Source organism: Fundulus heteroclitus, chromosome 12 (assembly GCF_011125445.2).
Source record: "Fundulus heteroclitus isolate FHET01 chromosome 12, MU-UCD_Fhet_4.1, whole genome shotgun sequence".
NCBI classification, from domain to species: Eukaryota; Metazoa; Chordata; class Actinopteri; order Cyprinodontiformes; family Fundulidae; genus Fundulus; species Fundulus heteroclitus.
Window position 1 is genome coordinate 38,890,852 of NC_046372.1, and position 23,358 is coordinate 38,914,209.

Sequence of the window (23,358 nt, forward strand, 5' to 3'; positions counted from 1 at the left end):
CTTTCTTGAAAGCTTTCAGCTCTTTAATGGACTGCCAACTTGTTCAGGGTGTAGACATTTGCCTGCTACCCAATTTTTTTTATTGAATAATGATGTCCAAGTCAAGCAACATGTCATTAGTATTCAAGTCAGAATCGAGTCACAAGGCTTTTATAATGTAAGCGATTCAAGTATCAAGTTAACTTTGGCTCGAGTCGATACAACACGTGAAGAAGCCACTCAGTAAAGTTGCAAGAGAGTATATATTTAATATATATTCAATATATACTCTCTTGCAACTTTATATATATATATATATATATATATATATATATATATATATATATATATATATATATATATATATATATACACACACATTTCATATATATATATATATATATATATATATATATATATATATATATATATATATATATATATATATATATATATATATATATACACTTGCATGTGTGCACTGAAAACGTGGCTAAAATCATCTGTGGTGAAATTACTGCAGGTGTGGCAAAGAGGTGAACATGACCTCTGTGGTTTCAAAGGGTAAACACAAAAGCAGAAGTGTAAACAACATTTTTTTTAAAGATCCAGCAGTGCCATAAACTTAATGTTGCGGTTCACAGGGGGGGACATCACGGGAATATGATTTGGCCATAATATAAACGCCCGAAAGAGGCAGAGGGCCAATGAGCCAGGCGGCCTGACCTCGCCATGCTGGTTTCTCCCTGGCCACTGACATGTCTCAATTACACCGCTTGGGGGCAGCACTGAACACCACCCGTCAGCTACACGAGCAGGCAAAGAAAACCCCGTCCTCTACTGTGATTGGACACGGTGTGACGTAGCCGGCAAACGTAACACCCGGAAGAATGACAAATGTTTATCGCTGACCGTTCGGGGTAAGTCTTGATATTTTATTTAGTCTTCTTCACAAATACCGAAAGTTAACTTTTTGTTTTTCTCCACCGCTGTATGTAAGGTGGTCATTTTTACAACCTGAGAAAGAAAACAGACACAACTCTGTTCAAGTGTCGCAAACTCTCAAAGTTAGTCGGACATGTTCTGAGTGGTTAGCCGTAATGTAGGAGAGAGTCCTGCTCTGGTGAGGATGGTTAAGGTTTAGTTCTGGGGTTATTATTGTGTCGCAGTGAATAGACCCAAATTCCGCTTGTAGTAGATTGTGGTTATTGGTAGAAATAAAAAAAGTTTAAAATCTTTAATGTTGTTTTTTTCCAGTTACATTGCTGCTAATGCGCTCTGCAGTAGAGCAAAGCTATTGCTTGATTATAACTCAGATCTATCTGCTATTTCCATTCATTTAGTGGCTCATAAAGCAGTAAAACTCTCTTTACATCCGCAGTTTTCCTTAAGGCAAAGTTCCCACACGGCTGACCGAAATGGCCTCCTACTTTGATGAGCACGACTGTGAGCCCACCAACCCTGAGGAGCAATATCGACAGAACGCACTCCTGGAACTGGCCAGGTGAGATCCAGCCCAGCCCGCCCAGCACACAGCTTCAAGCAGCGCTGCCACCTGCAGATTCTCCCCCCGCCATCTTTCTCTGCAGGTCCTTGATGCAGGGTTTGGACCTGATTGACTCTGGGGTGTTCGACCTGTCGGACTGGGACCAGCGGCTTCCTCCCCCGGCTGCCAAAACTGCTGTTCAGACCCTCACAGTGGTGGTTATATCCGCAGAACAAGCAGGTGACCAGTACCTCTTCCCCCCATGTCCTTCCTTCCTCCCTCCATCCATAAGTTTGAGCAGAAAATAGTCATAAAATTCTGCTAAAAAGAAACACATTCGGGAAACACGAGTTTGGAGAAAGGGTTAAATGTTGACTTTAAAGGTGTGTTTGAACCCCTGTAAAGAGGAAGCTGCTGGCTCACAGCGCTGAGAGCGGCTGGTTAGATCATCGTGTGCGATTTGACGAGACGTTCGTCTGTCTCCTCACAGACAAAGGTGTGAAGTGTCCCGTGTGCCTGCTGGAGTTCGAGGAACAGGAGACGGTTCGAGAAATGCCTTGCAAACACCTCTTCCACTCAGGATGTATACTACCCTGGTTGGGCAAGGTAAAGCTCACAAACATGTAATCTATGAAATAACCCCCCCCCCCCCCCCCCCCCCCCCCACACACACACACACACACACATACATACATTTGAACAGCCGTTTACAGAAACCCCTCAGAAACATTCACATCTTCCACCTTTTCATCGTAGACCAACTCCTGTCCGCTCTGTCGACTTGAACTACCGACTGACAATCCAGAGTACGAGGAGTTTAAGAAGGACAAGGTGAGCTTGCTAACCCACGTTTTCTCTGTGTCACGTTTTCTCTCGTTACAACCGTGATGTAATGCCCATCGTTGGGATCCGATGTGATAGGCCAACCCAACGGTGCCTGATTGTGACCAGAAAGCCTCCACTTGCATGGTTTTAGAAATTCTTTGCGAACACGAGGCAGAAAAATTCAATGTGGATGTATTTTGTAAAGTGCCTTGAGATGACGTGTATCATGCATTTGGCGCTACATAAATAAAATTGAATTAAAATATTTTACTCGAGAACGAAGCAGGAAGAAAGTGGTAGAGAAGTTTAAGGAACGGTTAGGTCATAAAACAGTATCCCAAGTTTAAAAACACCTAACAGAGCGCTGTTATAAAAATGGAGAGCAAAAAGAAATCCACCGTAGGAGAAAAGCCTGCAGAAGTTAGGTTTGCAGTTTGTCTCACATCATTTAGAGGAAATGGCAAACCTGAGGAGGACCATGTCCTGGTTCGATTAGAGCAAAGGTGAATGTTCTGGCCTGCACAACACTCTGCAAAACTTAACACGCCACGTCCCCCTGAACACACCGTACCCATAGGAGAGCATGGAGGTGGCAGCATCATGCTGCGGGGATGCAGGGAAGATGGCTGGAGGCAAACAAAGGGCAACCCTGGAAGAAAAGCTGGTAGTCTGCATGACAGGAGAAGAGCATCACCTTCCAGTCCTAAAAGTATTCACCCCCTCGGATTTTTACCTGATTAGTTACATTCCAACCTGTAATTTAAAGGTTTTAATCCTCTTATGTGACAGGTCTGCACAATATAGTCTTAAGTCGTGAAGTGAGAAGAATATATTGAAAAAAGAATAATAAAATAAAAACTGGTATGTACAGAGGTATCTACCCTCTTGCTATCTACCCTCTACTACCCTCTACCCTCTGCTATAAAGTCCTTAAAAGTTTTTGGTGCAGCCAGGCATCGTCAAAAGTCCCAGAATTAGACAACGGAAATCTGACTGTTTGCGGTTTAAGTGTCTCATGATCTGTCAGTATAAACACAGCTTTTCTGAAAGGCCCCACAGGCTGCAGCACCATTAAGCAAGGAAACGTCCAGACAATACAGAGAGAGAGTAGCTGAGAAGCTCAGGTCAGGGTGGGGTTAGAAAAATATCCAGCTCTTTGATGTTCCCCTGGAAAACCATCAAATCCATCATCTTTTAACGGAAATCACGTGGTACCACAACAAACCTGCCAAGAGAGGGCCCGACAACCAGAACTCACAGAGCGGGCCAGGAGGGCATTAATCAGAGAGGCAGCACAGAGACCCTGTGGTAACCCTGAAGGAGCTGCAGAGCTCCACAGCAGAGACTGGAGGATCTGTCCCTGGGAACACAATAAGCTGTAGGCTCCATAGAGCTGGGCCTCATGGAGGAGTGGCCTGAAAAAAAAAAGCCATCACTTTGTGTTAAAAATAATAAGGCATGTGCTGAGTTGGCCAAAAGGCACACGGGTGACTCCCCAAATGTATGAAGGAATGTGCTCTGGTCAGATGAGACAAAAATTAAACTTTTCTGAACTTCATGGAAAACGCTGTCTGATGCAAAGCCATCCCCTCACCCCATGAGCACCATCCCTTCAGTGAAACATGGTGGTGGCAGCATCATGCTGTGGGCATGTTCTTCAGCAGCAGGGACTGGGAGATTCTTGAGCGGTCGGCTTGTGATTTGGGACTGGGATGGAGGTCCACCTTCCAGCAGGACAATGACCTGAAGCAGACGATAAAGCAACACTAGAGCGGCTTAACAGGAACCATTTAAATGTGTTCAAATGGCCTAGTCAAAGTTCAGACTTGAAGTTTGCTCTCCACCAGCTAAAACCATCCAGCATGAAGGAGCCTTGAGGAACGGGCCAGATGTTGTAAACTCAATCTATTTTAATTCCAGGTGGTGAGGCAACAAAACTTGAGAAATGCCAAAGGGGGTGAATACTTTTGCGAGGCGCTGTACAGCTAAAGCTGCAGTGGAATGGTTCAGGTCAAAGCGCAGTGAGGGGGCGGCTGGTGCAGCAGTAGAGCCAGTGCCCTCGTCTCCAGGGGCCATCAGGAGCCCGCCTCACTTCCCACCCCTGAACAAAATCCATCTGGGAATCTGGAGGAAGTTCACCGATGCTGTTCAGAGCTGGCTGAGACCAAACCTAAATGACTTGCTGCTCTGACTGCAGTGAAAGGTCCTCAGAGGGATTATTGACTCAGCGAGGCTTAGTAGAAATACACATCATATATTTATCAATTCAAACCTAACAGCAGCTTTTATCTCCCTTTAAGTTGATATTTCTGCGCCGCTTTGTGTTTTATTTCCACGTAACGTGTAAAGTGGTGCGGGTATTTTCTCCCGGCTGCTGTGCCTGTGAAGCTGAACGGTTGTTACGTCTTCCAGGAGAGAAGAAAGCAGAGGGAGCACCGACTGGAGGACCTGCACGGAGCCATGTACACCTGATGAGAGGCCGCTGGAGGTGCTGAACGCTTTAAAACCCACAGCTGCATTCAGACTGTAGGTGAGAGCCCAGTCCTTCAGAGGTGGAATCCTGTCCCAGGCACTGAACCTTTTTTTACCTACTATGTTTAGTTGGCCCATTTGAATCCACACAGCAGCCACCACTGGATGCTCCGTTCTATTAAATGACTTTGTGTCGTAAAAATCTCAAATTCACTCAAATCTGGTTGTATTTTAGTTCATTTCCTCGATATAAAGACCTTTTGGGGTTGTGAGGACTCCAGCTGTGTGTGTGCAGCATTAGGAACATTTAAAAGCTCTTTTTTTCTTTTCTTTTTTACTCGCTGGATGTTTCCAAATAGAGCTGATGGCAGCTCTGCACACTCCGACTCTCCATTCCTTTATTTAAATGTGTGAACCTCTAATGTGGATAAAAGCTGTACTCATCCAAATCAGTGGAAAATGTTTAGGAAGACCAAATGATCAATGGCTGTTTGTTATATAAAAGAATAATGTTTAAACTCTGGAAACTTGTTGTGGTTCATTGCTTCGTCTGTATTTCGTTCGGCAATTAAAGCCGGCCATGTGCCGAAAAGGTCAAATCAAGGAGGTGTTATGTTTTATAATTGCATCTGAGTGGAAATTAAATAATTAAAGTGATGATTTAAAAACACAGTGAGCAAAACGAGCTCCAACCAGCTCTATAATTTATTTACTGTTCTCTGTGACAGAGCAAGTTTAACTTTATGAATTCAGCGACTATCTTCTGATTTATTCAATCAAAAGCTCAACAAAGCTGTTTAATAATTTCTCATTTTTATTTCATATTTGAATATAAATCTCTGTCAAAACAAAAGGCCTAAATGATAGACAAAAATCAGACATATTTACAGAATTTATAAAAAGGAAATTATCTGTTGACCTTCTTTATAGGGCTTCCTCTGATGCCTTCAGTAATATTCTCTATGGTCTTCAAATTTACAGGACATAGGAAGAGTACATTTCATAGACATTTGGATCTGTGTTGCAAGTGTTGAAGACATTAAAAAGTCAGGCAGCCTCCGAAAACATAAGGCTCCACACGCACACAAACAAACAAACAAACCCTTAAACAGAGTAGACAATGACCTCAGAACCAAAAGAAAATATCCACCTTTCACTGGAGTATTTGGCATGTTGAGAATGGTAATCATGGTACAGAAGCTGCTCCTGCCCTGACGTTAGGGCCGACACCAGCTGCCGTTTAGTCGCACATTGACTCGGTTACAGTATGGCGAAAAAGGCTACAGCTGAACAGAAGTAAAAAAAAAAAAAAAAAAAAGAAGTTCCTCAGGCAGAATACAAGGGATAAGGCTGAAACAGTGCACTTCATACCGATCCATCCCCCTGCTCCTGACACACAGACGCACAGAAACAGAAAGCAAACTGTCTGCTCCAGTCTTTTTGGCATGGGTTTCTGCAGTCCAACAACAATAATGTCAAGTTAAACGTTTTGCACAGTAAGCAGCGCCGCCCTCACCTGTGGACAGAGCTGGGCCTCGCTGCGCCTGCAGGAAAGACGCTCAGCGCGCTGGGAAGCTGCAGCTCTCGTCTCTCACATCAAACCTACAAAGGAGGTAGATGTGACCTTTTTTTTTTTTTTTGAAAACGCGTATTGCTGGCATCCTGTGTGTTAGACGATAAAATGCGATGGACAAAAAAAAAAAAAAAGCAGGTTGTATGAGTGCGTTATGACGCCTGGCTCATCTAGCTGAGAACCTTCGTCGGGGAGGGACTCGGAGAACGGCGGCAGTCTGCCGTGTGCGGCTGGATCACAGCAGCAGCCGTCTTCTCTACTACACACTGGCTCCAGGAGCTGATCATCATCATCATCATCATCATCATCATCATCATCAGCGCAGGAACCTTTGAAGTAATGTGGACTACCTGTATGGCAGTGTCTTAATGTAACACTGTTGTGACAGCACCGGTTCTAAAGACAGAACAAGAACTTTCTCACACCCCTTCAACTCGTTCCCTTTAGTGACGTTACAACCTTGAACCTGTACGGCTGGGCGTCTCGCCCCCCTTTACTCCGACACCCAGAAATGTAATCTAGTGTAACCAATCGCCTTCAGCGATTCATCATTCATTCATGAGTCCACCTCTGTGCCGGTTCTGTGAGAACCCAGATTTGGGTTGAAGCTACTCAAGGGCCACAGAAGTTGGATTTTCAATTAAATCCAGAGAAATATAATTATCTTCAAGCTCAGCAATAAAGAAACCGGAAAATTGTAATCAAAGAAACAAACTAGTCTGGTATTTTTTTTTTTTCTTTGAAGAAAATGGATCTGGAAATCCCATTTGAACGGTTCTGAAATGATTTGCCTTGTAATAAGGCAACAGTGGGAAACCATTTTTTACATCACGGTTCAGTCAATTGTGTTTAGGCTGTTGTCAGCAGCAAACACAGCATTTGGGTCACTCTTTCTTCTACGATGCTGGCTGCAACGTATCAGCGGCCTGCGCTGGCCGGTCGGAGTTGCACCGTTCTTGATTGCAGTCAAAAATCCTTCTGAGGGCCAGAAATGGCCCCTGGGCCGCTGGTCTGACACTCTGCCTTGCAGGTTTGTTAGAGAACGTTGGTGATCAAACATCATGAAGATCAAGGGACTTTCCCAAGGGGCCCCTGGTAACTTTGGAGGAGCAGCAGCAGCATCCCCAGCTCAGGGTTAAGATCGTGTAAGAATGGCTGAAGGAAAAATCATTGTTAAAGAAGAAGAAAGCCATGTGGAGGTGGAAGAAACCAACACCGCTCATGACCATGAAAACACCATCCTGATGGTGAAACATGGTGTTGGCAGCATCATGCTGTGGGAATGGTTTTCTTCAGCACAGCTAAGAATCCAGGGAAATCCTGGAAGAAAAAAACTGAACTATTATGGTGAAGGTTCACCTTCCTGCAGGACACGGAACGGCCTAGTCAAAGCCCAGACTTGAAAGGTAACTTTTCCAGACGCCATCCTTCCGTTTCTCCCAGCAGCTTCTTTTCTACAAAACCAATGCGCGAACCTTCTTTGGCTGTCACAAGTTTTGTGCTACTTTGTGTTGGTCTCGCCCATAAATCTCAATCGGCTACGTTAAAGTTGGTGGTTGTAACGTCACTAAATGAGCAAATGTTGTTGGCGGGGGGTTTGACTACTTCTGTAAATTCCTGTGCATGCTTCTGCTGTAAAGGAAAACTTCTAAGAAGGCTTCACATGACTTCATACTTCATCAAAAAAAAAAAAAAAAAAACGACATTTCTTGAACTGTAACAAAGGCTTCCAGGGATCCAGCCTGGAACGCGATCAGTGTTTAGGACAACAACTCTGTTATTCACTAAATACGAAAGATTATAGCTTCACCTTCACTCGCTTAGATCATCACATACAGGCCACTTTATAAACTCCTGAGCCCTGTGCTGAGCTCCAACACCGAGGAAGGCATTACTCGCGCCAGAGGAGAGTAAATTAGTGGATGATTGTTACTTCATGTAACTTTGGATTGAAAGAAATACCTATTAGAGCGTGCAGTACTCACTTCTCAGCTCAGAGCGAGTCGTTACAACAGAAAAGACCACCCAGTGTTTTGCACCGACATGAATAATGATTGAAACCGACGTAAACACTTAAAAAAAACAAAACAAACAAAAAAAAAACATTTCAAATAGACTATCTGCATTTAAATTAGAAGTGCAATCAAATAAAAAGCAGATGAATTTAAACGGTTATATACCTTTCAAGTTATTAATGCATGATTGATTAAATTAGACCGTAAGCTTACGGTCTGTAAAATATACTATAGCTAGTCACTTCTCAACATTCATTATTTTCTATTTTTTTACAATGCAAAAATCCAACAGAAACTTGTGTTGTTCCACTCAGGAGCAGTGCCGTGCAGAGATAAGCGAAAAGGCCAAAAGAGGTGGGCCGCGCAAAGCATTGGACAACAATGTCAGATAAGGAGGAGGGGGGGGGGGGGGCAAACTTGGAGGGAACGTTTGTATTTTTAATCAACAAGCCGGTGGGTCTGATCTCTAGAGACAAACACCATGCAGAGTCGCCAACATCAGGCGCTGCCATGGAAAACACTCGTGGTTCCAGTTTTCCAGACGGCTCCAAACATTCAGCCTAATCTGCAGTGAGAACCGTGGGGAGGGGGGGGGCTTATCAGTGAGAATACCTGGTGTCGCTGAGGTTAAAGTTAACAATTTGCTCTCCTGCTTCACATGCTGCCCACGGAGCACCTCTCCCTACGGCTTTTTTGGACGGAGCTACAACATAGCTATGCTCTCTGGGGTGCAGTTGAGGTGCGTGGACGTGCTGCTGCCTCCGGGGGACTTCAGGCCCTTGGTCGCTCCCCCCAGCGTCGACGCCCTGGACATGGGGTCCATGATGACCCCCGAGCCGTGCTGGCTCTGCTGCAGGGCTGCCATCATGGTCTCCGTGGTGACGGTGCCGAACTCGTAGGTGAAGGTGCCGTAGAAGACCAGGATGTCCACGGTGAAGACCCACTCGCAGATGGCGGCAGCGTGCTGGAGGATGAAGCTCTCGTGGATGAAGAAGATGCCGCCTGGAAGGAGGGGGGGCTGATTAAGGAGGGCAAACATCTCAGATAGAGAGGAGAGGAAAACAAACGTTCCTATAGTGATGGACGGACAGAAACACTGTCATGCCCTACGATCCCTTAGGTCCGATTTAACACATTAATCTTTTAAAATTTTTTTAAAGATAAAACCATTTAAAAAATTAGCCGGATTATGAAAAATAACGTGTGACACAGGATGTCATGTCCTGGTCATATTCTGGACTTCTGCTCCCTTCGCCTCGCTGCCAGGACACACAGACTTCAGATGTTTTCCAACCCTCTACAGTATCTGTATGAAACAAATCAGAATTTTTTGTTCAAAGTAAAAAAAAAAAAAAAACGCAACAGATCAGCATCTGTTAACCTGAATTTTTTTTTAATGAATCAAGCAGGAAGTGTTTTTATTCGGGGTAATATAAGGTTTTCATCTCAGTACTTGAGTTTGTTAATTTGAAAGATTATTAAAAAATGTTTTACATCTGCATGTAAAGCCTCGTCACGTCTATCTGGTAAATATGTTCTATAAGGGACAACTAAGGGTCAGATCAATGAGCTGCGTGAATGAAAAGTACCAGGATGTGCTTTTATTTTGAAGAACCAGACCTGTTTCTGTGGTGACGCTAGCTTAAAAGTGAGACAATACGATGCCAGAGGCAAGTTATTTTGTTCTGAAATGAACCAAAGTCGTCCAATCACTATTATGACAGCTACCATTAAGACTTAACCAGCAATGGCCCATTCTGCAAACTAATAGATCCAACGCACGAGTCGCGAGTCGAGTCCACGACTCAGATTTGAACGCCAATCTTCAAACGACTCCTGGATGATGGAAACATTTATGACAACAGGAGGGACAATCGTTCTGAGTGAGAGGATACTGAGGACGAGGGAGACCAAGGCTCCCAGCACCAGAGCCACCCTGAAATGAGCCATCCAGTAGTCCAGGGCGGTCACAGCCACTCGGTAGGTCAGCACACACTGCAAGCACACAAACAATAGCCCTGCAGGAAAGGCAACACCGGCCCCCACGTAATGGAGAGATTTGGAGTGATCCACCTGTCGGAAACAGAAGCGTCCAGTCAGAAAAGCAGACATTTCAGACCAGGGTCCATTAAAAAAGGTAAAGTATCCGTTTAAAGCAGCGGTGTCCATCGGCAGTCTTTAACATCAATGTCGCTGCCAGACCTTGTCAATCAGGAGCTCATTGAAGACGCTCTGGACACCCCTGGTTTAATGTCTGGATGGGGTGATGTGCCGTGGAGGGTTACCTGGAAGTTGCCAACCATGACCAGACCCACGGCGTTGGTGCAGCCGGACACCAGGGCGCTGGTGTTGAGCCAGCAGTGGTGGCTGTGTTCGATCACCTGGGCGTAGCGTAGAAAGCACACCATCACCACTGCGGGAGGAAAACACGTGCATTAGAAGACAAACCAGCCAGAAAAAACATCTCAATACCGCCGTTACCACTGCAAACCGCAAAATGGAAGATAAATAGGTATTTACTTCAAATTATGTCCGACTACAGCTGGGAGTTATTTCAGTAATAAAAGATAAAGAAAGAAGGAGTGAGTGGCAGGTAGTGGCCTCCATCCTGGTGCTGATGCAAGACTATCTGATCTGTTTCTCCGAAGCCTCAGACAGGATGTGTTCTCCCAGCCATTGATCCATCATGAGGGAGCAGCTTTCTTGGCAGGTGTGCCGTCTGTGTTTGGAAACAGCTTCCTGACTCACATCGACAACGACAGCACCACAAATCTGACCCAAAAAAAATTATAATTTGGAATCTGGAGAAAGGACATGGACAGAATCCCAAATTAAAGGACGGAGGTGCGAGTGGGAGCGATGGGGAAAGCAGCTGGAGCGAGGCGAGCAGGAAAAGCCACGGGAAAGTGGGGCAGAAGTGAGCGGTGTTTAAAGCAGAGGGAGAGGAGTAATGGCTGAAGGCCAGGGAAGGTGCAGGCAGGGAGGAGACACGGAGAAGTGGAGGGAAAGCTGCATTCATTATTGATCAGACAGCAGCCATGTCCGGGAGTCCCACAGGCTGCTGGCCAGAGACTGCACACAATGCACACAATGCGTTTTCTAAGTCAGAAATGACCAATTTATTCTCTTTTATAAGCCGTATGTAATCGTCAGCAGAGACCGCTTAGACATTTAGAGGTTGGAAGCGAGCCGAATTGGAAATTGGCTTAATGTTCGTGTTTGCACACCAGCACCTTTAAATAAAACGGTTTTTACACCGTTTTGATTCATTTAATCCTTGGAGGACAAAAGGTTTTGCGTGGATGGAAACTTCTGACAAGCTGCTCGGCTCAGAAACGTTAAAGCACCCGACTTCTGTAAATCCCCGTAATTATTGATTGGTTCGCTGCCGCCGCCAAGGAAAGCCTGGAGAAAATACCGGGCAAGGCATCCTTTTACTGCTGCTTTAGGCTGAGCTACCTGCCAGTCACACACAGCTTTATACGAACTGGAAGATGTAGAGACGCCGCTGGGCCTTCAACGCACCATAATCCAACTCTATCCTGGTAAAGCAGCCAGTCAGTCTGAATGCATTCTGACAAACACTTTGTCCTGACCACATCACATTTACAGGTTTAGGTTAAAACCCAATCCCACCGCTGAGATCAATAAATCAGAGATAGTGGCTCCTTTTTACCAGGCTGAATCAATAATGTGGTCCCTGTGCACGTTCCTGTCAACTTTACAGCTTTCTGCTTTGACATACATGGAAATACATTATGAAATCATTTCTACAGTGGCTGAGCTTTCAATATGGAGCCTGTAAAAATAACACAGACGGACAGACGGGCGGAAGGAATTTCTGTTTTCCATCATTATTAAATGATATGATTTGTAAACACCAGACAGAATGGATGCACTTAGATAAACAGGAACAGCTAAAGTAAAGTAAAATCTCCATTCACATTCAGTTTTTGTCTCAGCTGAATAAAAAAAAAAAGGTTTGGTCTGATTAAAAATCCACCGCTCTTATTTTCTTTATTGTGTTGCTTTCTAAAGGAGCCGCGGCAGCATGATCCGCTAATAAAACAAAAAGCAGACACACAGCATCCATCCAGTGAACTGCAGACGTACCCATAAAGGCTCCGACGTTGCCAATCAGGCTGAAGAGGCAGCTTTCAGGAGGGAAGGAACCACATTTACTGCAGAGGGAGAGGACAATCCAGATGTTAACACTGAAGGCCACAGAAATACATGCACACATCTGCATATGACCAGACTTTCCCTGCTTTACAGCCCCTAGGTGATTCACAATGCTGCCCTCCAGTAAATCTACAAATAAAGTAATACGTTTGCCCCAAGATTAATAAATACATTAAGGTGTCTGAAGGCAGAAATCACCTTGTTCTGATTTCAGTGGAATATCTAGCTGAAATGTACTAATTTACACATCCTGCTTAAGGAGCCTCCATGTCCCATCGTGCCTCCCCTTTTGTACTCGCCCACTGTTGGAGGCCTACTCTCAGATTCCAAAGATTCAAGTCATGCAAAGCGTGGGTTACTGAGCGACGCGGCGCAGCAGCGTAACCAGACGTTGCTTCGTGCCCGGGGCCCTGAGCCCAGACAAGCCACGCTCTGTGTGCAGAGGCAGCAGCTGAGGAGCAGACCTGATGAGGGGGATGTCCTGGATGGTGCAGCAGGTCTTGGGGAAGCCTGGTCGGGGCAGCTCCTCTGTGCATGTTACGTTGTAGGACCTGTAAAAGGCGACACAAGGAGTTTGCAGGTTAAAAAACACCAACTTCAATCTGTTTTACTGGGATTTTACAGGATAGAGCAACACAAATCAGTGCATAACCAAGCTAAAAGGAAAATATGTTGTTTTTACTTTAATGCAAAATAAACCAAGATTTAAAAAAAAAAAAAAGGAAAAAAAAGGTGTGAATTTGTATTGAGCTCCATTTTAATCTGAGGCCTCCAGAGATTAGTTGTTTAATCCCCAAACACTGCTTCTATAGAGGATTGACTAGAAGAAGAAGCCTTTGAATTTAAAGTCCGCCCCACGCTGTGCAGAACACCTGGAAGAAGCTGCTCTGGTCAAAGGAGACCTAAACTAAACCTTCTGGCCTGCATGCAAGACTCCACATGTGGTGGGAAACCAGCCGTGCTAAACGTGGGAAGAAAACATGCTAGAGGCTGCAGAAGGCTTGGGCCCTGGATGTTTACTGTGCAGCACAACACCGCGACACGCCCAGCTAAAGATGCGACGTTTAGATCAAAGCATGCTCCTTAGGGAGAAAGGCGTGGCTAAAGGCTGGACCACAATCTGACCGAGCATCTGTAGCGAGGCAGGAAAATGCTCCCACATAATGCGTGTATACTTTATACTTCACTCCTTTGTGTTGGTCCAGCCCAGGGATCTTCAGTTCTGGTCCTGGAGGTCCGCTGTCCTGCAACCTTATTATGCATCTATGCTTCAACACACCTGCAGATCCTGACTGCATGCCAAGGAGCTTCTTCAGCCCACTGAGCTATATAATACACTGGAGTGCTGATTTTGCCGAAAAACTGAAGTCACTGGCCGCCATCTTGCTACTCCCTACTCTCACAGAATCCCATAGGATTTGGTTGCAACGACAAGCAGTTTTCTGGCTGAGTGAAAACATTTCACAGGTAATTCTACAGTCAGTGGATGTACTAACACTATCAACTACTGGGAAATTAGGTGCTGAAATATTTTACATGTTATTCATATTAAATATATATATATATATATATATATATATATATATATATATATATATATATATATCTATATAGATATATATATATATATATATATATATATATATATATATATATATATATATATATATATATATATATATATATAAAATGCACAATATTTCAGCACGACTTTCTCATTACTTGATAGTTTTAGAACATAACATAAAAGTATATGGCATTTGACATTTTAAAAGTTTTAAGACCCCCTGAACATGAAAAAAATCCTCGTTATTTGATGCTGTAACGCACATATTCCCTAGTTACTGGGGGAAAATAGGGAGTACCAATATGGCGGCTGGTGGCTTCAAAGCGACTCGTTCTAACAGTGGGCTATTAGCACTCCAGTGTATAATATAGCTCAGTGCTTCAGCCATTTGACTCAGGTGTGCTGGACCAGGGACACGTCTAAAAGCTGCAGGACCAGAACTGAAGATCCCTGCTCTAACCAGTACTTTTCTATTAAAGTCAATGGTCTATTTGAGAAAATGTGAAAAAGTTGAATTTTTACTTTAACAGCTGTGGAATAACTCTACATGTTAAACTCATCAGGCTCTATGTTATTATACGGGAGAAGCAGAAAGAAAAACACCAACCAGTTCTCAACAGGACAGACGTGGTGATTCATCACAGCCATAGCGTACCTGCAGGTAACAGAAGGTCAGAGGGTTAAGAAGGAGCAGCACATGGTGGCCGGCCCAATAGACCCCCTGATAAATACTCCTACTGTAAAAGCACAAATCAGCCCCGGGACTCACACTATCCATATCCCTGTGATGGAGAAGGCAGCCAGGCTGACAGGCAGGACGATCCAGGCAGTCATTGGGCTGGCAGTGAGCTGGCTTTGTCCCAAGCATGGGGTGAGACGGGGGCTTAGGGCCGGGGTGGCGAGGCGACAGGGTGGGTCGGGTGGGGGTCGGGCGGGGGCGTGGGGGTCACCGGTGCACTGGGAAACACACAGGGGAGCATGAGAGGACGAACGGGGGACTGGCACAGCTCCTCTGCTCCACGGCACCCAGCGACCAGCGACAACCTGAACACAAAGGAAACAACGTTTAAACTTTACGGGGTTCTCTGTCAGGTTCTGGAATATGTGCTTTTCCTTTGCGGGGAAAAAACTACCAAGTGGAGTCTGTATACTCCTCAGGAGATTAAAAGACAGAGTATAAAAAAAAGACTGTAGTACAGCTGACAAAACACTCCTCACATGTTTGTAGTATAAATCAACAATGGGAGCGGCCGCAAGGCAGACACAGCAGGGGGGCGGTCGGTGTTTACACCCAGAGTAAAAGTCTGGATTTCTCCTGTCGGTGCAGAACGTCAGCATATCCCAGTTTACAGAGAAACGTCCTTATTGACTGTAAACGAACACATCCTGTAAGAGGACGCTACTGCGGTTGTACTGTGGACATGCACCCAACGGGCAAAGGAAGCCCGTCTAAAGAGGCCGTTTCCACGTCGCTGTCAGAGCGGGGTGCAGCGCTGTGGGGTAAAGGGGGCTCGGCCCGGCGACTCAGGGTCTGGGCAGAACCGAGCGGAGGAGGCTTGACCTTACGGACGGCGTAGTTACATGCGTGTCCTGTAGGCTTAGAGGGAAGATGCTTTAAAAAATGTATACAAAACAAACTGAAGCCGATAAAAAAAAAAAAAAAGGAAACGTTTTAATGCGGGTCATCCTGCGCTGTTGCTCCAGCCGCGTTACTTGGTGGGACGGTGGCGTGATATATAGACGCCGGCAGATATGTTTTTAGGAACTTTGAAGCTTTGAGGGAAGTCCAAAGACTTCCGGCTGAACACACAAAAAAACTGTTGAATAAAATTCAAGCGAGAAGCAGCTGGAGATTTCAACATCTTTAAAACGGATAAAAACGTTTAGGTGGAGTCTGTAAATACCATCAACTGAGAGCACGCCTCAAAGTGAAACTAATTCAAGGTGTGTCTGCGATGACAGAAGCAGGAAAAGCTAAATCAACCTGAAGGGAAACGGCCTTCGTTCAGAGAGCTCACCAGGATACACAGTTTGTAGTTTCACTCCAAAGCATCCAGAAATCTACTAAATCTATATAAAAATCCACCTTCCACCTCCTCCATGCCCACAGCGATGCAGCAAATGCAGACGGGTTGAACAATTTGCACTAACAAGGAAGGTAAACGTGACCCAATGAACCTAGAAACTACCTGTCAAACTTCACACGGTTTTCTTTACGCTTGCCAGGAATGAGCAGGGAGCCTCGGCTCTGCCTCACGCCGAGCCGTCTGTGGGAAACCGGAGCGCTGCACAGAGCCCAGACGACAGTTCTGCTAAACCACAAGGCTCAGAACCAGGAACTGAGGCAGGACACGCGGATGTTTTTGCAAACCGAGCCCGCAGCGAGGGAAGCAGCACGACATGCTGAAAGCTGAATTATCAGAGTCACCTAAACACACGGAGGAGGAGAGCGCCGGGAACATCCTCTGGTGCAGAGATCTGCATTCTTACTGGCATCTTTGAGGCAGATCTGTCATTAATTAGAGAGAAGTCTGTGTTTAGTGAAGAGTTGAGACGAAACCCTGATCCTCACTGGATCCACTCAACCGCTGTGGACCGTGAGATACTGAGGAAAGGTAGAAAGCATTTAAAGTTCATTTCTTTATCACGTTTATATTTACACACTAGAGCTTTTGTTCCTGAGCTCGTGTGAAACGGTTCTTCTTAAATATCAGGCAGGTGGGTTTCTAAGCCCTTAACCTCCCAGACACCTGGTGCTACCAAAACATCCTTTTTCATAGAAATCTGTTTTTCAATTAAAGCCCATGTACTTACGAAGGAGGCCTCGGAGACAGCAGCCCACGCCTTTGTGGGCTGACTGCAGCTGCATTAGTGGAACAAATTTTGGTTTCAGTGGGTCTGTAATCACACGTCTTCAGACGCCTTTTAACGAACACGCCCAGGTTTCACTGGCTGCCCGTTAATTCTAGGATCCACGCTGAGATCATTTGCGTTCAAGTCTTTAAATGACCTTTAAATGACCTCGGCACACTCTCTGACCAGCTTTTTTGGTTTCATCTCCATGGGTTTTCTTAAAACTCTGAATTTCATTAATTCTCCTGCCATTATCTGCACTTTGCCTTGATCTGTGCAACAGTTTGGCCTTTGTGTTTGTTTTAAGTGCTTTAAAAATAAAGTTGGCTTGGACATTTTGCGACTGAATTCATGTCTTAAAGAAGAAAAAAGGGACATTTTAAAAACATGAAAATCAGTTTTTTTTTTTAGTACAGCAAATTCAATGAGTTTCCAATGAGGACAAATAATTATGATTTCATTATTGACAAAAAAATGAATTAAAAATCCTGATCAGCGTTTGTCCCATTATGGTGCGGCTCTAGTTCAGATAGGAGGTCAATTGTTCCCCGACATAAAGCCCAATAACTCGGGAGGACAAAGAGCGATTTGGCCCGACGGCCCGGCCCATCTGCCACATGAGCGCCTCCATCTGCAAGGACACAATCAGTCCTTGAGTTTCTGAGTACAGAGGCCACAGCAGACAGCAGCCGAGAGGAGCTGCCCAATATGTTTGTGTGGACGCCGCTGCCGTCAGAAAACATGATCGCCCGTTATTTGGGTCGGTTTCCAATCCCGTTTAACCCCGCAATAAACGTGCCGGTGTTTTTACAAGCTGTCCTCGTAACTGAAACAGGCCTTTACGCAAAGTAAGGCTGGAGCAGTGGCTAGGTATTCAGCAGTCTTTGGCTTTTTGTTTTTTTGTTTATCCACCACCACCGAGGCAACTCTAATCACGCGGCAGATTTTGTCCCACGTTCCCACTGGATTCGCCATGGCGATCTGGCGACGTCTCAAACACGTCTCGCCTTTCTTGTCCGGTCGTTGCAGAGCAGCGAGTTAATCACGTAGCATGTGATGGAAGATGTTTACACTAGTAAAGGTTGCCTCGCAGCTACAGAGATGATTCCAGATGTACGGCTGTGAGGGAAAGCTTGAAGACGCACCGCTGACTGCGGATGATTTACAATTTAACAACCGCTCTGTGGGACCACAGCTGGGAAAACGCGTAAAGTGTCTAATAAATACATGTCAGCTACAAGAAGCAGGGCTGCAGCTCTGGTCCGGCCTTCCCACAGCAGGATGGGACGACATGAAGGGATTTTAACATTGCAGAGCGACATCACGCTGGCAGGGGAGCGACAAGCCATCAAAGTGAGCAAGTTAGGCCTTTTTCTCAATTTAAAGAGAGAGATGGGTACATTTATACCCCCCCCCCCCTCAAAACAAAACAAAAACAAACACCTATAGTACTGTAGTATCATGCTGTTCCTTGGTGCCTCATGTTGCCATCTTCTTTTAACTTGAAAATGGTCAATTACAAAGTTTCATTTATTTTGACATAGTGCAAGGGGTCAAAATGATTCATACAACTGGCAGATTCAGACTTGAAAATGTTTTCATTCCACCGAGACGTTTGTTTCTGATAAGAAATAAGAAAGGAATCTCTGAAATGATAACAATATAATAAGAGAATAAACATTGAAAAAAAAGTGTTTTTCTTTAAAATAGAATAATAAATTAAATAAAAACTTGACATTACATCAATCAAACCTAATTTCCGCTTGGACTGCGAGCTCCAAGGCTTGGAGGTAGGAAGGCGTCCTTGCTACCACCCTTAAATCTTTAACTCCCTCCACAGATTTAAAAAAAAAATCAGATTTAAAAATTGGGACTTTTGGTGTTGACATGAAACATTAATGGAGGAAAATGTTGGCCCAATTACTTTATGTTTATATCTGCCAAGGGGTGCTGGGTATTTAGGTCTTAAATAATTTCAGAAACGTCTCAACTATAACACTTTACATTCTGCCAAGAGGCACAAACTACATCTGTCGTCACCACAGCCACGCTGCTATTCTAAGTCATTTGTTACCACTTTATCATTATTTAGTTTTGCTCTAATTTTGGATCATTTTGGATTATATTGTGAGCTAGCTCTAAAACAAGTTTTTCCATGGATTTCGAGATTAGTTTTAATTTGAAGATGCTAAAAAAATAATAATAAATTTTATTCAGGGCTTTGTGGCTAATTTCCATCTTGCCAAAACAGATTTTAGCGTACGTCTGTTTCTGTTTAGGAGCTTTAATCAACAGCGTTCACAATACTTTCGTTCCAGCCTTCCTGCTGTGCGCAATCATGGATTATTAATGATAGCAACAGGGGTGACGTCACACTGTGTGTGAGACAGTGGAGCTTTAAGACATTATTTAAGACATGGGGAGTTCATTGTGTCCTTGGGCAAGACACTTCACCCAGATTGTCTGCTGGCGGTGGTCAGAGGGCCCGATGGTGCCGATGTATGGCAGCCTCGCGTCTATCAGTCTGCCCCATCTGTGGCTGCTAACGTAGCTCACCACCGTCAGGGTGTGAATGACTGTAGTGTAAATCGCTTTGGGGTCGTCGGACTAGTTAAAGCGCTGTACACGCCATTTACCATGATTTTACTAATACTTCAAAGGAGAGACAAAAGGATTTAAATGAAAACGGATTTTATCTCCTCACGACGAGGAAAAGGGGTAAATTTGAGTCTTGCTGCGATTACCATGACCTGTTAGTGCACATGTCTGCTCCCCTCGCTGGTCGGAGAGAGGTTAGATGTTTGAATTCCTGCCTGGCTGACCATCGGTCTGATTAGGCGGAGAATGGTAGGATTCTTGTGACTAGAAGCTCTCTGGACATGTAGCCAGTACAATAGCCCCGTTTACACTAGCCTATTTTAACCGTGCCGAGAACGGTCCGAGCTCGGTAACTGAGATAACTTTCGAGTGTAAATGGAATGCAACTGAACTGAACCGTGCCAAATCTAGACCAGTTCGATGGGTGGGCTTGGCCTGGTTTTTCAGTGGGTTGGTTCTCTGATAACAAAGAGTGCATGAGCAGACCGCGTCGTCAGACATTCATTAAAACACTAGCTTCTCTACCGTGCCACACGATTTCCAGTGATGATTCTGCTTAGCAGTGTGATGAACCTCAGCGTCTGTCGTTGTTTCCTGTGTCTCTAAATCCTGATTAGACGTTCGTTTGTCTTATCCACGTCCCAAAAGCCGACTTTGTCAAGTAATTTCACCAAAAGTTGCCTTCTTCGCCTGACTCTCCGCAAACAACATAATATCACAATTATAAACAAGCATAACTTCCTGAATGTTACAGGTGTGGCCATTTTTATTTGATTGAGTCCCTCTTCACCCTAGAGAGCAGTAGTACCGTAGATCGTCACTAGGATGCAAGGAACCGTGCTAACGTAATGTGTAAACGGCCGTAATAACAAAGCTCGCTCCGAACTCGACATGGATGGGTTTAACAGGGTAGTGTAAATGGGGCTATTTTCTCCTGGAAACTGAATGTCTTGGCAAGCTAGATTCACATGCTTTTATTTACATACTTGTTACTTATGGAAAATTATCATTTGATAACCAGTGAAAGTTTTGTGAGTGTTATACACCGAATGTTTTCGATTTCAAAACTTAATGCGACATCTTTACAAGGTATTCAACTTAGAGAGTTATATTTTACAGAGGTACCAGTCATTAGATAAAGACACAGTTTTATACGATTGCTAAAAACTTAAAGGATGAATTTAAACTTCACACTGACAATCTAACACAAACACGCACATCCTTGTTTACACACACACACACACACACACACACACACACACACACACACACACAGAGTAAAAAAGTTTCAATGAACTGATAGGGCTTTCATTTTGTGTTCTTTTCCACCTTTGGAGAAGTAGATAGTTGCCATAGTGCATTGTTTCTCAGCCCAGGGGCCTCATGTATGAAACAGTGCGCCGTTTTTATACTAAAAGTTGGCGGTAGGGAGAAATCCTGAAATTTGCAGCGCACATAAAAATTAAGATGTACAAAACTGTGCGTAGACATCTCACCGCACCTCACAAAAAAGCTCTGGGGGCAAAGACTGCAGCGTAGTTAGAAGTTGATATGGACCGGCTGACGCACGCTTCCTTTTGGTTTTCTTCTGCAATGCTGGGGCCAAATCAAAAACAATCGGCCCCGGCAATCTGAACCAGCTGATAAGCCGCAGGTCAGTACGATCTCTGAAAAAAATGCTCCCTCCGCATTCTTCCATTGGAGATGTCCTCCAGCAGTACCAACGCTGCCACTGTTCCACGCGGCCCTCCATGCAGCTATTTATGTGCGATTGTCTCCACCTCAGAAATCATCACACCTAACTTGTTAGGAGCTAATCTGCTGATCTGACCCCGTTTTCTTTTTTAGTGAGAATGAAAGCGCCCCCTGGATGATCCACATGCACGTTTACATCTACATGTGACAGAAACGGAGGAACAGACGCAGTTTACATCCGACTGACGTTGTTTCCATCATTTTAGGATGCGTTACGTTGTTGTTGTTTCAGGCTAAATGCGATTCAGATTCTTTGTACGGATCCAAACCATGGAAGCTCAAACTCGTGACTAAACCTCGGGTTCAATGTTTCTTGACTTGAAAAATGAACAGCTATAAATTTCAGTGTATTTGGGTGAGTTTTAGTGCTTTGTTGTTGTTGATTGAAAAGGGTTGCTCTGCTGCCGTCTCATTTAAATGAAACCTTCATTTTTGTACAAGTTGAGTTGAGCATTAAACAGGTTTTTTTAGTGTGCATGAGCAGGTTTCGTACATGACACCCCTGAATACCGGAACCGCTTTATACTTCCTGCATCCGACTTCCTGTCTGGCTCATCTGATTTCTAGAAATTGACACATTTTGCTCCATCACCCAACACAAATAGACTCAACCCGTATTTCTGAGAGACGTCGGGAGGGGAGCGGTCTGTCATGCCGTAACGCCGCCGTGACGGAGAACGCACGGATGAAGGAGTATGTGTGAATGAGGGGTCAGGGGCCGCTGTCCTGCATGTTTTGGGTGTTTCCTTGCTGCCAAACTCCCGACTTTAATAAATGATCGCTAAACTAAACGGCGTGCTACACAATAATTTGGATCGGGTGTACTGGAACAGAGACATGTCAAAAATTACAACTAAACCCGAAAGGTCCGGGGTTGTGTGAGCCCACATAAAAAGCTGCAGCAATAATACTAAGGAGGAGTGATGCTACTAATCTCTAATGTATATTTGTGCTCTCTGCGTTAAATGTTTAGCTCAAGCTCTTTCAATACAATGATTTGTTTTTACATGACTCTCTTTTGACAATGACGCTAACACACCCACAAGAAGCAGCCAAAACTTTGTGACTTACGATACAAGTTTATGCGGTTTATGTCCACGCAGAGGGGGGGCCAGTGAGACCACCGACCCCAGCACTGTACTAAAGAACTATACGCCCCTGTACCTTACCAAATAAATAAATAAATAACTCGAAACAACCGAGACAATATATTTCTCCAAGCTCTTCATCTGGTTTTGTCGGTTTTAGTTTTTGGTTAATTAAATGAAAAGTGTGGGGCTCTGCTGTGGAGCCTGTTATGAAACAGTTAACGGTAACCGCTAGCCCGGCTAGCTAGCGCCTAGCCCGCTAGTTAGCTAGCACTTCCCCAGTTGTCTTGACTTGACTCTTGGCCGCGTCTTGATTTCCGCTAACCTAAACGATTAGCCGCTGAACAAGCTTCGCTCAGAGGACACCAACACAAATAATACTTGGACAGCTGGCCCAGAAAACTGAGATAGCGCTTACCTTCCACCTGCTGTGCCCACAACAGACCTCATCAACCTTCGTTTCCCTTTAAAAACATCGTTTTCTCAGCAAATAAAGCTAGCTGTGGCGCCGACTTCCTGTCGCGCCTGTCAAAATTAAACACGAACGCGGTTTTTTTTTTTTTTTTTAAGATTAACGCTGCAAAACATTGTTTCGTCCTTTTCAAAACGTTATTAATTTTTACTTTAGTGAGTTTGTATAGATATTAATTTGTTAGCTTTGCAATGCTTTCACTGAAGTGACAAAGAGTTTAATCGCCTAAACTGAGAGGAAGATCCCTCTTAGTTTTTTTCTACAATAGAAACAAATCAGCACGATTTCACATATTTCTACATGTAGATTAGCATTTTTCTCGGTCACAATTTTAATTGTAATTTTTTGCTGTTGTTGCAGGAGCCTGGCACACCTGACGCTTTTATTTTAGTACAATCGCATTATCTGACGCAAGCAAAAGCAACTTTACAAAGATCTCCCTTCTTTCAGGCCCTGCTCTGCATCTTTGCATGGACACACATTTGCCAAAATG

At 44.4% G+C, this 23,358-nt stretch overlaps 2 protein-coding genes across 5 annotated transcripts; one reads left to right on the forward strand and one right to left on the reverse strand.

Moving 5' to 3' along the window:
• The first annotated feature begins 758 nt into the window (after positions 1 to 758).
• On the forward strand, positions 759 to 5,289 carry rnf181 (ring finger protein 181). 4 transcript variants are annotated; one of them, XM_012852122.3, is made up of 6 exons: positions 760 to 899; positions 1,361 to 1,483; positions 1,569 to 1,705; positions 1,956 to 2,071; positions 2,222 to 2,296; positions 4,703 to 5,289. In XM_012852122.3, the coding sequence occupies exons 2-6, from the start codon at positions 1,398 to 1,400 to the stop codon at positions 4,760 to 4,762; spliced, it is 474 nt and encodes a 157-aa protein (XP_012707576.1). In that variant the 5' UTR covers positions 760 to 899; positions 1,361 to 1,397; the 3' UTR covers positions 4,763 to 5,289. The 4 variants fall into 4 exon arrangements, with proteins under 4 accessions (XP_036000480.1, XP_012707576.1, XP_036000481.1 ...); XM_036144589.1 differs by lacking the exon at positions 760 to 899 and adding an exon at positions 964 to 1,102; XM_036144587.1 differs by having other exon boundaries at positions 759 to 899; positions 1,361 to 1,705.
• Positions 5,290 to 7,060: 1,771 nt separating this feature from the next.
• On the reverse strand, positions 7,061 to 22,898 carry LOC105917315 (transmembrane protein 150A). The gene is made up of 8 exons (XM_036144590.1): positions 22,812 to 22,898; positions 14,869 to 15,143; positions 14,707 to 14,754; positions 12,997 to 13,083; positions 12,464 to 12,531; positions 10,636 to 10,763; positions 10,246 to 10,423; positions 7,061 to 9,352 (listed from the first exon to the last, which is right to left on the reverse strand). The coding sequence occupies exons 2-8, from the start codon at positions 14,931 to 14,933 to the stop codon at positions 9,054 to 9,056; spliced, it is 873 nt and encodes a 290-aa protein (XP_036000483.1). The 5' UTR covers positions 14,934 to 15,143; positions 22,812 to 22,898; the 3' UTR covers positions 7,061 to 9,053.
• Positions 22,899 to 23,358: the final 460 nt, after the last annotated feature.